This window comes from Mustela lutreola, chromosome 8, assembly GCF_030435805.1.
Source record: "Mustela lutreola isolate mMusLut2 chromosome 8, mMusLut2.pri, whole genome shotgun sequence".
Taxonomy (NCBI): domain Eukaryota; kingdom Metazoa; phylum Chordata; class Mammalia; order Carnivora; family Mustelidae; genus Mustela; species Mustela lutreola.
Window position 1 is genome coordinate 145,575,942 of NC_081297.1, and position 16,573 is coordinate 145,592,514.

The 16,573-nt window shown below is 53.6% G+C and overlaps 1 protein-coding gene across 10 annotated transcripts in view; it reads right to left on the reverse strand.

The window, feature by feature from the left end:
- Positions 1-16,573, reverse strand: part of PACSIN2 (protein kinase C and casein kinase substrate in neurons 2) — a 135,571-nt gene that overhangs the window by 25,785 nt on the left and 93,213 nt on the right. For 8 of the 10 annotated variants that reach the window (XM_059187175.1, XM_059187182.1, XM_059187176.1 and 5 more), the window contains one exon: positions 14,746-14,883. The exons of 1 other annotated variant lie outside the window; for it this stretch is intronic. In XM_059187175.1, the coding sequence (XP_059043158.1) occupies positions 14,746-14,805 (60 nt within the window). In that variant the 5' untranslated portion in view covers positions 14,806-14,883. Of the gene's footprint in view, positions 1-1,566; positions 1,588-14,745; positions 14,884-16,573 lie in introns of those variants that run through there. One more of the 10 variants, XM_059187184.1, reaches the window with a different exon arrangement.

A 16,573-nucleotide genomic window follows, 5' to 3' on the forward strand; every position in this document is an offset into this window, starting at 1 on the left:
CCGGTTCGTGCTCTCACTAGCACTCGGTACCACCAGGCTGGTTTGTTCAGTATTTTGCCACATTAGTATGCAGCAATTATATCCCTGTGATTTTTTTTTTTAAGATTTTATTTATTTATTTGACAGAACAGAGATCACAAGTAAGCAGAGAGGCAGGCAGAGAGAGAGAGAGAGAGGAGGAAGCAGGCTCCCTGCAGAGCAAGAGCCGGATGTGGGGCTCGATCCCAGGACCCTGGGACCATGACCTGAATCAAAGGCAGAGGCTTCAACCCACTGAGCCACCCAGGTGCCCCTATCCCTGTGATTTTAATTTGCACTTTCCTAATGTCAAGCGATGCTGTGCGTCTTTTCTTGTTCCTGTCTGTCCACCCATCTGTCTTCTGCGGTGGAGTGTGTTCTCTCTTTTTTTAAAAATACATTTTATAAACTGAGGTATGATGATGACTGGTTTGTTAAAACGCAAGGAGAGTTCATTTTCAAATATGGGACAAACGGATCGCGTGTTAAAGTGAGGACCTATATGGTTAGCTATTTCTGTTTTATCAGTTTTGTCATTTAAGTTTCTCTCTCTCTCTTTTAAAAAATACATGAGATTTCTTCCAAACCTTATTACCAATTGATTTATTCACAAAATGTCCATTTTAAAAGCCAGGTGTGAAGCTAGCTATGTTCCTAACTTCCTTGAAATTCAGGCTCACCTCCTCTGATACCAAGATACTAAAGACCTCAACACACAGACATCTGGGTGCAGGGCTGGGACACCCTCTTCTCCCTCGGGGACTGCTCAGCCAGAGGGAGGAGGAGGAGCTGGGGAAGGTGTACTGGAGGCAACAACCAAACTTAATTTTCAAGGACAAGTAGCAAGCTGGCCAGGTTAAAGGTGAGGAGAGATAAAGGTCTCCAGCAAGAGAACAGTGTTGGTGAAAAGATGTACCAGCAACGGGACTCAGGTGTGCAATCAGGAGGCATGGAGCAGGGATCATGGGATGCGAGGGAATGACTAGTGACTTAGACGGGGGCAGGGGGTGGTGTGTGGGGGTGTCAGATGCCGCTGGGGGTGGGAGCGCGTCAGATGGTGAGACATCTCAAGGGTCAGATGGTCATTCTGAAGGGTGCCATGTTCGGGGGCTGGTCGGGATCAGGAGGGTGAAGCTTCTGGAGGAAGGTGCGAGAATGGCCTCCTCAGCCTGGGGCCAAGGCAGTGGGGGGAGAGAGTGGGAAAGCTGGAAAAGGGACCGTTCTGTCCTCCAGGTGGCAGGTAGGAGCCAGACAGAGGGAGCAGGATCCCAGTCAGTGTCCAGGCACCTCAGGGGCTGTAGTCTTAGCAGACTGGCCTTGGGAAAGAGCAGAACCACCAAGATTCCAGAGCTCTCCAGAAGCCACTCTCCCCCCCACTTCCCCGGCGGGTGGGGTGGGGTGGGGGGATGGGGGGGGCACACTCCTCCCAACCCCCAAGCTCTGCTGTCCTCCCAAGAATCCGAATCACTCTATCTTCTCTCCAAAGACCCCATTCCCCACCCAGGGGCTGAGGGCCCCCTAGCAGCCTGCCCTCCTCCAGGCTCCTACCTCTCTGTTTCTTTAAGTCTGGCCCCAGTCATTCCTCTGGTTTTCCTCCACCCCAGGCACTGAGAATCCAGTGTGGGACACGCCTTGGATTTCCAGTCAGCGAGGAGGAGTCTGGGGCTAGAGTTGCAGCAATCCTTTGCAGAAACATCTGCATAATCAGGAACCAAAAGAGAGACCATGGCTTCTGTCTAAAACCCAGCAGGAGTATAATTACAGCTGCCCCCGCCCCAGGGACTGCTCAAACAGGTCGCACCAGTTCCTCCTTTATCCTCTACGTGTAAACACTCTGGAACCCCTTTCACAAGGACAGGGGAGAATGCCTGCCTCTCTGACTTTGGGGACTACTTAGCTTGGCTGACTCCCTTCTGTGGAACACAGTGGCCAGAGGCAACAGGAAGGCTGGAGGCTCTGGAAGCTACTGAGTGAGACCTTTGGGGACCCCAGGTAGGTGACTCGGAAAGTGAACCTGCAGCTCCTGAGTCTCCCACCCATCAGCCCCCCAGTTTCTTCTTCTTTTTTAAAAGATTTTATTTTGAAAGAGAGAGAAAGAGAGAGAGCATACACAAGCGAGGGGGAGAGGCAGAGAGAGAGGGAGAAGCAGGCCCCCCCTAAAGCTGGAAGCACGAAGCAGGGCTCAATCCCAGGACCCCGGGATCATACCCGAGCTGAAGGCAGGCTCAACCACTGAGCCACGCAGGCGCCCTGAGTCGGTCCTTTGTACTCTCCCCTCTGGTTGCTGACCGTCAGACTCATCACACAGACAGATCACACGATTACAGCCGAAGTCCCCGAGTGAAACCAGTGGCCCACGTGAGAATGGAACCAGGCAGAGCTGCCCCAGAGCTCACAGTCCCCTCCCTGCAGCTTCCTCCTGCCGGCCCATGGCTCATTTCAACACCACCCACCATCCCAACGGACGCTGCCCCCTACCCCCCGGGACCCAAGTGAAGTTCTGGCTGTCTCCCTGCCGACTGGCAGCACAACAGAGCATGGGAGCAGCGGTCTGTGCCCGGAACAGCCTGTGCTCCCTAGCCAGCCCCTGCCTCCACGCCCCCAGACGGCCTCCCTTCATGCTGTGTAGACCAGAGCCTGCGGGGAACAGGACATCAAGCCCAAATACCATCCAACTCTTTGCCCTAAGAAGGTGTGGACCTTCGGGGCGCCTGGTGGCTTAGTCGGTTAAGTGTCTTCCTTTCAGCTCAGGTCATGATCCCAGGATCCTGGGATCGAGCGCCACGTTGGGCTCTCTGCTCAGTGGGGAGTCTGCTTCTCCCTCTCCCTCTGCTCTTCTACCTGCTTGTGCTCGCTCTCATTCTCTCTCTCTCTCTCTCAAATAAATAAATAATATGTTAAAAAAAGAAAAGAAGAAGGTGCGGACCTTCGCTTCCTCAGCCACCACTCTTTCTCCACTGCCTTCCACCGGCTCCGCCACATGGCTGGTGCTCAACAGAAACTTAAGGGAGGACAAGAAAGTGACCAGAAGAAAACGTAGGTGACTGTCTGTGTGACGTAGGGCCAGGCAGGATCCTTAAAATTTCCAAAGTCAAAGCTCTACAAATACTTACATACACATGTGCTGTGTGTATAAATGAATTTTATTACATCAAATATTAAGGGTTTCTGTTCAGAAATCAACACCACAGACAAAATGAACAGACTACAAACACTACTTCCCAACCTGTTCTGTGTAAATGGACAAGAGGCTAAACTGGGATGCCCCGGGAGGTCCCATAGAGCCACATGAGAAAGTCGGGCCCTGAGGGAAGCTGGGCAAAGGCTATGATTAGGGCAACTTCAGAGAGAAGCAAAGGCTGAGGGGCTCACAGCAGTAGGGGGCTTCCCCTTATGCGACTTGGGGGGATGCCATGATCACAAGGCTCTTCACTTCACTCCCGCAGTCTGGCAAACCCACGGTGGGACACGCCAAGTGTGGGGCAGAGGGGGCACACAGGACGCTCACTGGACACGCTCGTGGAAAACAGCCGGGAGCGGGCCCGCGAACAAGCAGGCAGTAATTAAGTCACGCTTACACACACGTGCCCTCTGAGGACCTGGCAATCTTGTCCCTGAGTCAGAGCGCTACAGAAATGTTCTCTTGGGCCGCGGGCATGCAGGAGTCTCCTCCCTGGGGAATGTGTGGGTGAACATGGTGGGGGGGGGGGCAGGGGCATACCAAGGTGGAGGCAAGCAGCAAGAACCGCAGGACTAGGTGTAGACACCGCAACCCGCACGGATCTCACCAGGAGCGGAGAAACAAACAGAATGACAGGGAGCGTGTCCGCCTCGGGAATTAAGAACAGTTGCACACAAAGCAAGGCTACAGAGTTTACAAGAGCCGCTGCTAATACAAGTCCTATCTATCACTAGGCACGGGACTAGTGTCAAAGGCAGGGAGAGGGACAGGGAAGGGCACAGGTGGCTGAGGGACGGGGGAGGGCACAGGTGGCTGAGGCCCATCCTACCTGCCCCAGCTCCAGTTCTCTGTTACGGCTCGTCTTGTCATCCCCATGGAGGCTTCCCCGATGCCCACTGTCCCCGCTGGACCACCAACAGGGAGTGTCTGCATCACCCACACTGGCAGACAGTCGGGACCAATTCCCCACCAACGGCTCCTGCTTGCCGGTCCACCGGGGGGCCACGAGGGCCCTTCCACACACTGTTCCCATGGCCCACAGCCACAGCGTGTCCCACATGGGTCACAGTCGTGCATGGTAACTCCCGCCCCAGCTGGACTGCAAACCTCCAGCCACAGGCACCATGCACTGGTCTTCATCAGCAGGAGCATCATAATGGAGCATGCTTACACTCTGCAAGGCAGCATGCTAACAGCTCTTCGTGGGCCACTTCATTTAATCTTGTGACAATCCCCAGCAGTGGCTACTATTAGTGTTGCCATTTTACAGAAAATGTTTAAAAGATGCAGAGTCACCCATGATCACGCAGCCAGAAAAAGGCAGAGCCCACCTTCCAGAACCTTCCTCAGGCCAAGAACAGACAAGATAAAGCCAAGACTTCATGGGTCATCAGGTGATGTGTGTGCTTCCAACCAGCCCCTTGGGCCCCAGGGAAGGCCCCAGGCAAAGTTCAAGACTGGAAAGTAATGTACAGGCCCGGCTCTCCACTGTGTGCCACTGAGGTGCATGTCAGGAACCCCAAACCTGTAAACTCCTAAGACCACTTGCCAAAGATGACCTTGATTTCACTCTCAGAGGCTCATACCCTTTAACCTGTGACCCTGAAGGCTGCAGCAGCACAACAGCACCTTCTATGTTCTGGAGAGGCAGGTTCAAGGGCGAGGCAGCTGTGCTGTGCTGACCGGACAGAAGGAAAAGCCCTTGGTGTTGTCCCTCCCTCCTGGCAAGTCCACAGAGTCAGAGTCCAATGTTTTATCCAAAGCTGATAAAGTACACTGAGAGGCTCTAGGATATTCTCAACCAGCCCTTCTGAAAGACAAGGATGAAAGATGACACTTCTGGGATACCTTAATGGCAGTCCTGCAGAAGGCGACGAGATTGGCTGAATGAGTTTCTGTTATCTGTTTTGAGTCCCTCAGCGCCCCCACCCTGGGAAGGTCACCTCTTAGGAGGGAGAGGCAAAGATCTGGCCCTGCCCCCACATAAATGACCTTGTACTCTTGTCTCTCCCGCCACCATTCCGTTCCTTCGGCTGTAAGCTGGAGGCAGAACTGATTTCACAAGGACTAAACACACTGGGCTGGGGTGGGTCTCCTCCCAGCCGGGCGTGCCCTTAGCCCAGCTCAGGCACCACTTAACCAGACCCGGCCATCTCTCCATTGTGTCCACTGGGAGACAAATGAAGAGAGGGGACAGGACTAGATGATCTCCTAGGGCCCTTTGTAATTCCAGGATTTCTACCTGAAGAGTCTGTCAATGCTACCAGCAGGCTGGCTGCCCCCTGAAGCCCTCATAACTCAATCTTTGAGAGCCTCGCCCCACCCCCTTGCCCCGCGCCAATGTGTAAGAACACCTAACCATGTGCCAAGGACTGTGGGAGGGACGAGGGATAATGGTGAACAAACCGTTGTGGTCCCCACCTTCCTGGGACTTAGGGTCAGATAAACAACCCAATTACAGATGGCAACAAGTTCTGGAAGGAACCCTCGGGCTGGTCAGGACTGCTGGAAGCAAATGATATTTGTGGTGGGAGTGGAAGGGGACTCTGAGGGGCAAGGCTGCTTTCTGGAGGCAGCAGGACACCAACGTGGCCCGGGGAGCAGGCGCTAGATGAGACCCCACCCCCTTGGGAAGCTTCCCCTCAGCTCAACCCATCTGCGGCTGCACGCCTACACGTGCTAACAGCGGCGAGGCCAAGGGCTGTGCCTTCACTCTCCTCTATCCCCCACCCCCGGCACAGAGGGCGCCGTGTGTCGTCTCAGGTCAGAACAGTGCTGGGAGCTGGATTCCCGATCAGGGTACACGGCGGGGGGTGGACCAGGAGACTGCTCCGTGCTCAGCAGGAGGCATGCGCGACATAGTGACTCATGAGCCTTTATTTACCGAGTTCTTAATCCCGCGGATCAATCCAGCTCTCCTCACAAAAGCCAGAAAGCATCAACTCCAGGAGCACATCAGAGAGCAGCGCCACACATGACAAACGAGCAGCTGGCTATCGCTTCCGCCAAGCTGGAAAGTGCTGTGTGGGCACAAACAGCCGCTGCTTCATTTATGCTGACAAGGCTTGCTGTCAAATCCGGGATCCGAGTTAGTTTATCCCCAAGTCTACCCATGTCCCAGGCAGGCTGAGAGGGCTCCTGGCGCGGGCCTGGCCGTGTCACCACTTCCCCACCCATGTTCCTCGAGAGGCACAGGACGGATGCCACATCCCGCACACACCGGCAGGGCATCCCCCAGGGGCCAGCAGCCTATCCCTATCTCAGCCTATCCCTGCCCCTACTCTGAGCTTTCCTTCCCAAATGGGGTCACCAGGGATTTTAGGATTGTGAAATGTGCTGTGTGCTTGAAAGCATGGGCTATTAGGAGGATCTTTGGAAAACCAAGTCCAGGCCTTGCTTTCAGACTGTGCTCTGGCAGTCCTTGTTTCTAGAGGATTCCGCTTCACTTACTTCTCCCCTTTGCCTTCCAGCTCACCCGCCCTCTGGGCTCCCAACTTGCCCTGCCCTGGAACAGAGGGTCTAGGCGCTCTGCACCTTGGCGCTACCCCAAACCACTACATGGACCAGCCCTGAGCTCACTGGGCTCGCCATCCTCAAAGGGCAGTAATACTCTCTTCCTAGCCGAGCTCTCAGAGGGTCACAGACCCAGTTCCTGGCTGGCCTGCTGGTGTTCACTGGTCTGTGCTCCAGCTGACTCCGCCCAGCCCCAGCCCTGCCGCTGTCCTGGAGGCTTCACTCCAGTCCCAGCTCCAGCGCTCAGCTCTCACTCCCCATGCTGACGGGCGCGCCGTCCGGTCCTGGAACTGTCCTCGTCAAGTAGGAGAGTGAAGAAAAGGAGGCTCCTCAGTCCGCAAAGGCACCTGGTGCTACGTGACAGTTTTAAAGCACAAATCCTAGACTTCAACAACTTGCAACATTAATGGCATCATCGATCTTTAAATGTTCGAATGAAAAAGGAAGACACAGAAACCCAGAAATCCCCATTTGCAGATCTAGCTCCAAAGGCAGAACACAGAGTGGAGAGGACACGGGTGCTGAAACACAGTTATCTTAGAAGCGGACTCCTCTTTGAGAGTGCTTGGCGGGGTTCGCTGAGCTCTGCGCCCTCCGTACATACTGCTCAGATGGCAGCAGAGGCCCGGTGACACCCCTGGACTTGTCCGTGAGCACAGCACACACCCTCCCCTACGACTCCACCCTGGAGCTCATGGTCTCCGGGGCACACACACTTGTCCTTCAGCCAAGTACCCAGGAAAAAGCCAGAGGACACGGCTGCCGAGTGACCGAGTGACCGGGTCACACCCTCTTCGAATCTTCGAATCCCCACCCTCCAGGCGGGCGCTGCACGTGTGGCACCCTATGGCCGTAAGAGCTGCTGCTGACAGGCTGGGGAGATGGTCTCCCTGGGTTTGTTCAAGACCGGCAGCTCTCGGCAGAAACGCCAACAGGGAAAGGAGGCAGGGACAGGCCTCTGCCATCGGCGAACCCCTGGGACACAAAGCCAAACTACCTGGTGGGGAAACTGCCAGACTGTAAAAGTGGGACAAGCACTTCCTCTAGGTAGTGGCCCCTTCCTTCCATCCATCCCCTCCCCAAACTGCTTTCACAGTGCCACGTCTCCCTGAGTCCCCCGCATCTGAACCCCTGGGTCTCCCTTCAGTGATTCCTGTTAGCAGCCCCCTCCCACATGCACACACACACACACCACACACATGGGACCAGGAGCTCCCTCACCCCATCTCCATACCTGGGTCCCTCAGCGCCAACCCCAAACATCTGTATACAAATGTCTCCATGGAGCTAAGCTGACAGTCTAATGAAGCCCTCAAGAGCCCACCAGCTCCAAAACTGTGTAATTCTACTTGTTCACTAAGTAGAAAGGAAAATGTTTTATCTTACATGGCTTGACATCACTGAAATCAAATGAGAAAATAATTTATCTTCAGAGGAAAAGCTTGACAGCAAACAATTCTCTCAAGGAACGGCTCTTTTTCTGGCATTTAGACGGGGAGGAACAAGCCGGCCCCAAGATGAGAGGCTGCCAGACTCCCCCCAGCTCTGTCTGTTCCCAGGCAGGCAACGTGAGCGTGCGGGGCCGAGAAGCAGACTCAGGGAGGAGGCCGCATGCCCCTCAGGCTCAGGAATTGGGGGACCCTGGCCGCGTGCGGGTGGTCGATTCTGGCAACCATCCCGGGGAGGGGAAATCTGCAAGGCCATGTCATCACCTAGGAAACGGGGCAGGCTATCTCACTTCTCTGAGCCAACGGTGTCCCTGGGTCTGACCCCAAAGACAGGGCGTGACTTCACACTGAAGCGGAAGCATTAATGTGTGGCAGTCAGAGCAACATTTCTCTCCTCTGAGGAGCTCCTCGGAGGAGAGCTCAGGAGAGCTCCTGAGAGCTGAAGTAAGACGGCCCGAATTTCAGTTCCACCACCTACTGCTGATGCGAAGCTGGGCACCAGCAAACCACCCAAGCCTCAGTTTCCCTCCCTGTGAAATGGAGATCACCATCTCAGAAGGCAGTTGTGAGGCTCGAGAGCACCATATAAGCCAGAGTGGGCTTCTGGCATGGAGCGATACATGCTGGCCACTACCACCATGTTAGAAGCACAAAGACCATGAGCATATAGCTTATGTGCACACAGTCTGATGACTTATCAGAGCACACCCATGCGTGGGACAGAGGGGTCATGGGGGGGGGGGCAGAAATCATGTCCTTGCCCTCAGATTGTTCAGAGCCCAGAGGGAGAAGCAAACACACTGGATGGGCAGGCGGGAAGTCCACCTAAGCCTGCCGGAAGAGGTCAGGAAGGCTGTCTGGAGGAGGAGCTGGGAAAGGAATGGAGATCAGATTGAGGAAAGACACCCAGGAAGGAGGCAGCTCTCTGCTGACAGGCACCTAGAAGAGCCGTCCCGGGCAGCGCTCCTCAGGAAGGACCAGGTGGCCCAGGAGCCACCAACACATGCTTATGCCTTCGTTATGCTACAGAGTGTGGTTTTACTCTGCAGCTGATGGAAAAAACTGGAGCTTCCCAGCCAGGGCAAGGAGTCACACAGGCCTGCTTCTCTGGATGAGCTGCCCGGGCCCCAGGTAGATAACAGACTGAACACGGCACAGAGGAGGCCAGTGGCCCAATCCCCGGTCGTGACACAGCAGATGCTACTTTGCCTGAAAGAATGAATTAGTGGTTCCTTGAGAAACGTCAGGGAAATCGAGGCATGCCACCAGCCTGCTGGGAGCTCTGCCCAAGCACAGCAAGGATTACAACCAAGCTGATACACCCACAAACAGGCCGTCACATAGGGGTAGGGGCGGGGGGACTCTGTCTGGGTCTGTCTAAGCGAGGGGTGGCCGGAGAACAAATGGAGGCAAGGCAATTTCTTGCCTCGCGCCAGATGCATCCCCTCGTCCTTCTGTCCATGAACTGCCCGAAGCGGCACATGTTGGCTCTGGGACCTCAAGACGACATCCTCGTCTCGGGACCCCAGGACTCAGCTGTGGGTCTGGACCATGGCAGGTGCCAAATCAGGCCCCATGGAACCCACCTACACAGGGCAGTGGCATCTTCTAAATATGTCACCTACGCAATTGTCCCAGAGGGATGGGAGCAGTGCACGCCAGTCCATGTGGGGATGTGTCCGTGTGACACTGTCTCCACAGTCGGAGAGGAAGCTGCAGGGAGAGCCTTCTCTGAAGGAGATGGTAAATACCGGAGTCACAGGCCAGCTCTTGCAGGCTAACATTCTCAGAACATTTCCAGCAAGATATTTATGTTCTCTTCATCCCCAAATACTCTTCTCCTCAAAGGTTCTTTGTGCCCACAGAGGACGCAGTACAGGTCAGCCCGGCCTGGCTTCTCCGGGGAGATCTGAGCTCTAACCGCACAGATGGCTGACAGCTGAGCAGAACCCCTGCCTCCCAGAACGAGGCAGACTCAGGACCCAGTTCCTGAAATTAGCAGTTTGTCCTCCCAGCCTGGCGGCCAGTGAGCCCTTGGAGACTCAGGCAGTGGCAGGCCTGCTGGCGACAAACCCGCCATTGTATGTCTAGAGCCCACTGAAGGTGGAGGAGGCCAGGCTCTCCTAGGAAGGCCTGGTGACACTTGACAAGGCCCACAACCTGCAGCCTAGGCTCTCTTTCCCCACCCCAGGGCCTCTGAGAAGACCCAGACACAGAGCCTAGAAACTAAGGACACAGTAGGAGGGCCCTTAGGCTCCTGGGGTGAGCCAGAAGATTCGCCAGAAGTAACTGAGCTGCCCTACCCCACACCGGGAAGCCTGTAAGGAGGACATGCCAGGCTCCAGCTTGCTGAAGAAGCCACCCACGTGGGGAACAGCCTCCCCTTAGCCCCATCCTGCCCATCCCATATGACTTCTGGCCTCCAAAACAGCCCTCTGCAACGGCGGGCTCATTCTGGCTTCCAGACTTGCTCCAACTCGGAATGCTGTCCCATCTCCAAGTCCAGCCCTAACTACCCCACACGCCTTCTCTGGTGATGCCAGGCAGCACGTCCTTCTCCTCTGAACGTCATGAGGCTCAGAGACAGACTGTGGCTTGGCCCCACTGACTACCCAACCCCCGCCCACCACGGAGGCCATCGTCCTCTCTCCTCCAGGAGGCTTCACTGCGAGACTCAGAGCCCGCTCCCCCCAACTTTTTAAAAATAAAGATTTTATTTGTTTATTTGACAGACAGAGATCACAAGTAGGCAGAGAGGCAGGCAGAGAGAGAGGGGAGGAAGCAGGCTCCATGCTGAGCAGAGAGCCCGATGCGGGGCTCGATCCCAGGACCCTGAGATCATGACCCGAGCTGAAGGCAGAGGCTTTAAACCACTGAGCCACCCAGGTGCCCCCGCTCCCTTTTTCTAAATGGCTCAGTGTAAGAGTTGGGTAATACAGAAATGCCCTCCGGATATCTACAGATACTTCCATTAGGCATTAGTCCCTGTGGGTGCTCTCCCCTCCCCGGACTTGCTCACTCGTTCCTCCAGCGAACACATGAGTGCTCAGTGAGTACCAACCCTGCTCATCTTCCAGCGCATTCTCCTGCCCTGCCCCCAGTGGGAGCCCACTTCCTGCTGTGCCCCCCAGCAAATCTAACAGCACTCCATACAACGATCCGCCCAGTGTCAGTCTCCTCCCATGAAGGCTTCCCTCGAGATGTCACAGCCAAAAGCTGCTGGTGCACAGAGTCATGTCCGGCCTGTGCAGGTATATAGCCAGCACGCAGAAGACGATTCTGGAATGACCCACTCCAGTGAGTACCTTTCAGTGGAAATGAGTAAAACTAAGCCCAACAACTTTTCCACCTTGAGACCACAAGGCTTTCTGTAGATCTGTACTGGTCTGAGGGTCACCTCAGTGAGAAGACACCTCCTGAGGGAAAGAGGGACCCTGCCGGCAGCCTGGAGAGATACGGGGCTGGCAGCACACAGCCGTGTCGCCACAGCTGAATGGGATGGGCTCACCCCGAGGAACGGCTCCTCGGTTCAGCGGACAGCCGCCGGGCAGGCGGAGGACAACGGCACCGCTGATCTCTCCAAGCTGAAGGGTCATTTCCAGAGAGCGTCCCAAGACGAGTGGGGCCGGACTAGAAAATAAACCACTGCCTTAGCGTTCCTCAGCCAAAGGAGATGTCCTTGTCCACTGACATTATCGCCGCTAAGAATTTAACAGGGAGCCTGAGCTTACATCAGTGACAGGGCTTGTTAAAGCTGCTTGATTTAATATATGCTGGCAACTTCTACTTTTATTTTTTTAAAGCAGCAGCTAAAGACTTCTGTAACAGCATTGTAGTTAGCTGCCAAACTTCTCCAGAGTGGTTGCTGCCCTCAACTGGGTAATTCAAACGATGCTCCCAACTGTAGGCGCAGATGACCCCCAGCTCCCGAATCGGAGAGACAGAACTCCCAGCCCGCACCTGCCCCAACGCCCTACACCACTTTACACATGTGCCTTCCTTGTGAAACCCTTACGACACCAGGATATAGGTACCATTTTTTACCCCCACTTTTCAGATTAGGAATTGAGGCAAAGAAAAATAAGTAACTTGCCCAAAGTGCCCCCTTCACCCCCAAGGCAGGGACTCAAGCCCAGGCCACCCGGCTCCAAAGGACGCATCTGAACCTGTCTGGCTGCCTCCCTGGCCTACAGCTCACAAGCTCCGCTGTGTGTGCCAGTTTCTGCACCACCATCTAGCTCAAGGCGGGTACTGATTAGTACCGAGGGTAATGTCACCACAGATACAAAGTTCCCCCACAGCTCTAAAGGATACTATCTAGTTTTGGCTCAGTGTTGAAACTAGCAAGGACCTGCTTTTCCAAAGAGCAGCCTCCCAGGAACCGCCAGGAAAGCTCTGTGCAGCCCTTGCCGGCTTCCCAAGTGCTTCTGCAATGCCAGCAAGGCCACAGGCTCCCTGGGGGCAAGCAAGCAAGATGGGTCCTGCCCGTGAACCTGGACCTGCATACAGAGGTGAGAGGCAGTCCCGAGTTTCAGCACTGTCCCAGAGGCACCTCCAAACTGTATCTTGTAACAGCTCCTGGCATCACACCACCACCACTCCCGCCCCGGTGCCATGAGAATGCGCCTAACAATGCCAGGGAGCTGCTGCTGCAGGTGGCTGAGACTCAACTATGATTCTACTGTCACTTTTGTTGCCTTCTGTGAAATGTTTCCTGGGGCAGATGCACCTCTCTGGCTACTGAAATTTGAGCTCAGGCCTGGATACCCACCAGGAAGGCTGCTACCAGCCGAGCTGTCCCATTTCCCACTGGTGCCTTAAAGGACCTAGCATATAGTAGCTGCTCATGAAACACATACTTTTAATAAAATGAACTATTCAGCTAACAGTTGATAATGACCTCCTGCCCAATTTTAAGAAAAGTGTTAACAGAATTTTTTAAAGATTTATGAGAGAGAGAGAGAGAGAGAGAGAGAATATCTCTCCTGCGCTGAGCACAGAGACCGACACAGGGCTCCATCTCACGACACCAAGATCATGACCTGAGCCAAAATCAAGAGTCAGACGCCTAACCGACTGAGCCACACAGGCACCCCATAAAGTGTTAATAGGATTTTGAGTTCCTTGCCCATCTTTTTAAAAACTGGGCACCTGTGATCATGGTCTCTCTTAGACAATAATATCACATGGTATTTGGTCTCAGATAAAATTATACACTTAATCAATTCAAAAAGTCTATAAAGCTAGCTCGTGCTAGTCCTCAGAAACCCCTGGCATTCTCCCCATCTCATGCACCTCTTGAGCCTCTAGGTTCAGGAAAGCTCCCATGTGGGTGCTGATACGTATACTCTTGTTTTATCCTACAGTTTCCCTCAAAGGCCAGTATCATCTCCCTATAGAGATGAAAACCTGAGGCTCAGATCAGTCAAGCAGCTTGCCTAAAGTCACACAGCTAGCAATGGAACAGCTGCGATCAGAACCCAGATCTTTCCAACTACAAAGCCAGTGCTCCTTCCACTAAGCCCCCAGCTGCGTGGCAAGTGCCAGAGGTTTTGCCACAAGAAAATGGACTTCCCTTTAAGCAGCAAGGAGGAAAAAGTGGGCTCAGGGAGAGTGACTTCTAGGACAAAACACCGCCCCCCCAATATCAAATCAGGAAAGGAGTTCCTCAAGGGTGTAGACTCATAGGAAGATGCTCTGACAGGCTCAAGGGCAGTGGGTCAGCCCTCTGGCCACCTGCCCGCACTGTCCAGCATGAGGTCACATCACCACCATCCACTTTTCCACACACAAGTCGGCAGTAACACCGCCTCTCTGGCCAAGCCCAGTGATGAGTGTACGCAGCACCAAGTCACGTCATGGCTAAGCATGAGAAGAAAAATCCCAGAACAGACAGACTGTTAAGACCCTGACGAGAACCTCTAGCCTCTCTCTCTCTCTTTTTTTTAAGATTTTATTTATTTATTGGACAGAGGGCTTGAGCCAGAGAGCACAAGAGGATGGAATGGCAGAGGGAGAGGGGAAAACAGACTCCCCACTGAGAAGGGAGTCCAATGCAGGGCTTGATCCCAGGACCCTGGGATCATGACCTCAGCTGAAGGCAGACGCTTAACCATCTGAGCCACCCAGGCGCCCTAACCTCTAGTCTTTTTTTTTTTTTTTTTTTTTTTAAGATTTTATTTATTTATTTGACAGAGAGAGATCACAAGTAGGCAGAGAGGCAGGCAGAGAGAGAGAGAGGAGGAAGCAGGCTCCCCGCCGAGCAGAGAGCCCGATGCGGGACTCGATCCCAGGACCCTGAGATCATGACCTGAGCCGAAGGCAGCGGCTTAACCCACTGAGCCACCCAGGCGCCCACCTCTAGTCTCTTTATCACTCTTTCCTTGCCAGGGAAGTTCACCACCCGTGCTGATCGTTTAGCCATACTTGCCACCATCTGGATCTGACCACAGAGTCTGGCCTGTTTGGAGTCTGCTCATCTCTGTCCCCCTTCCCCGCCCCGCAATTCTGGCCAAGAGAAGCCAGGTCTGTCAGGCACCATCAGCCTGGTCTTTGTGTTCATGAGGAAGCAAGCATGGGCATTACCTCCCAGAAGCTATCGCTGGATACTTCTACTCCAACGGAATCATCGTAAGCGACAGACATCTCTCCAGACAGTGAGGGAGCAGCAGCAAATGCTTAAAGCAGAGGTCAACTTCAGATGCTCAAAATCCGTAGACAAACCTATAAAAGAAAAGCACACTGTTGTGGTTTTGTAATAAACAAGCCATCTCCATCCTAAAACTTCATTCCCATCACTGCTTTGGTACAGCGCAGTGGCAAAAGTTCCCTTGAGGTGAGAGAAAAATCAATAATAACGTCTATATACACATATGTTACATGCGTGTGTATGTGTGTTTCATATTAACAACTTCAACTTCTCAACATCTTACTGAAGAGCTCAAAGAGCTTTCTAGAGAACAGTTCATGTTCTTAGACCAACAGACTGATAACCTTACTCCTCCTCATCCCTTGGAAAGAAAGAGCACAGGTAGGAGAACACATGAATGCAGGCAGAATCCCTGCATCTCTTGGCAGCCTGCCCTACCTACCCCGCAGGACCAATGATCCACCCTGGAGCCCTGACTCCACCCCCAGCTTCCCCCATGGTTCACTTGTGTTGGGCACTGTCTCCCCCCTCCCCACCCATGACTGATTCACCTCAGCCACTGAAGCCCCAAGGCCAGACCAGCTCATTCAGACATCGTCTGAGTGAGGGTCAGCTGGAGAGAGTAAGGACGAATACGTGAAAGGGATCAATGCTGGGTCATGAGGTGATGTTCTAAATCCAGGTGCAAGTAAAGGGGTAATTAACCTCTTCATAGAGGGAAGAAGCTGAAGGACCCCCCACCACGACATTCAGGATCACAGATCATGGTCCAGAGCCACATAAGGCTCCCTGACTTCTTGGTGGAAAGCGAACTCCACCTTCCTTCCCATCACCCTGCCTTCCGCTCACGCTGCCAGAGATCTGGAGCTTGCCTAACTACCACGGTCATGAGTCCAAAGCCTCAGCTTTGCCACGGGAGGGCCTCGGCAGGGTGGGGAGGGCAGACGGATCCACACTGCTACACCGGCAAGGTGCAAGACTTTGTTCTAGGTGCTTCTCCATATGTGATCACACTTAATTCTCACAATTCCTTGCGAAGACAGTCCAGAAGCATAGTAAGGAACAGGAACACAGGCTCCAATCCCAGACCTGTTACTCACTAGCTGGGCAACAGTGGACAAGTTACCTAACCTCTCTGTGCCTCCATGGCCTTATCTATAAAAGGGAGATGAATATGAAATACATATCAGAGAATTATAGTGACGGTCAAATGAGGCCAGATATGCAGGGGTGGGTGGACATAGTAAGTTACCATGTAATTGTCACTGGACAGCAATTATTATCACTATCATTCCTTTACCTCTCTAGTTGAGAAAACTGATGCTCGGGAGGTTAAGTAACTTGCCTACAGTCACCCACGTAATGAATGGCGGAGACAATATTTGACAAGTTTGTTAAGGTCATGTTCTCTCCATCATACCAAGAGGTTTTCCAAAATCTATCTGAAGTTTAAATAAATCCGGTGTCCTATAACCTAAGATCTAGTTGCTATTAAAAGGGTTTAATCTGATGGATATGACAGCTTCTAAAGTTGAACAGAGCACTGTATGGCCAATAAATTCAAACAGCGATGACGGTACTTCAAAGCTGAGTGCCCCACTCACGCACGCTATAACCAGGCAATTGCCCGGGCGCCACGTGTCCACTCTTCCTGCCAGCAGGCTGTCTGGACCTCTGCTCCGTCATCACAGGGCAGCATGTTATTGTAACTCCAAGATATCACAAAGGCCAATGGGCTGCTCTGGCTGGGCCCTGGTGCCATGT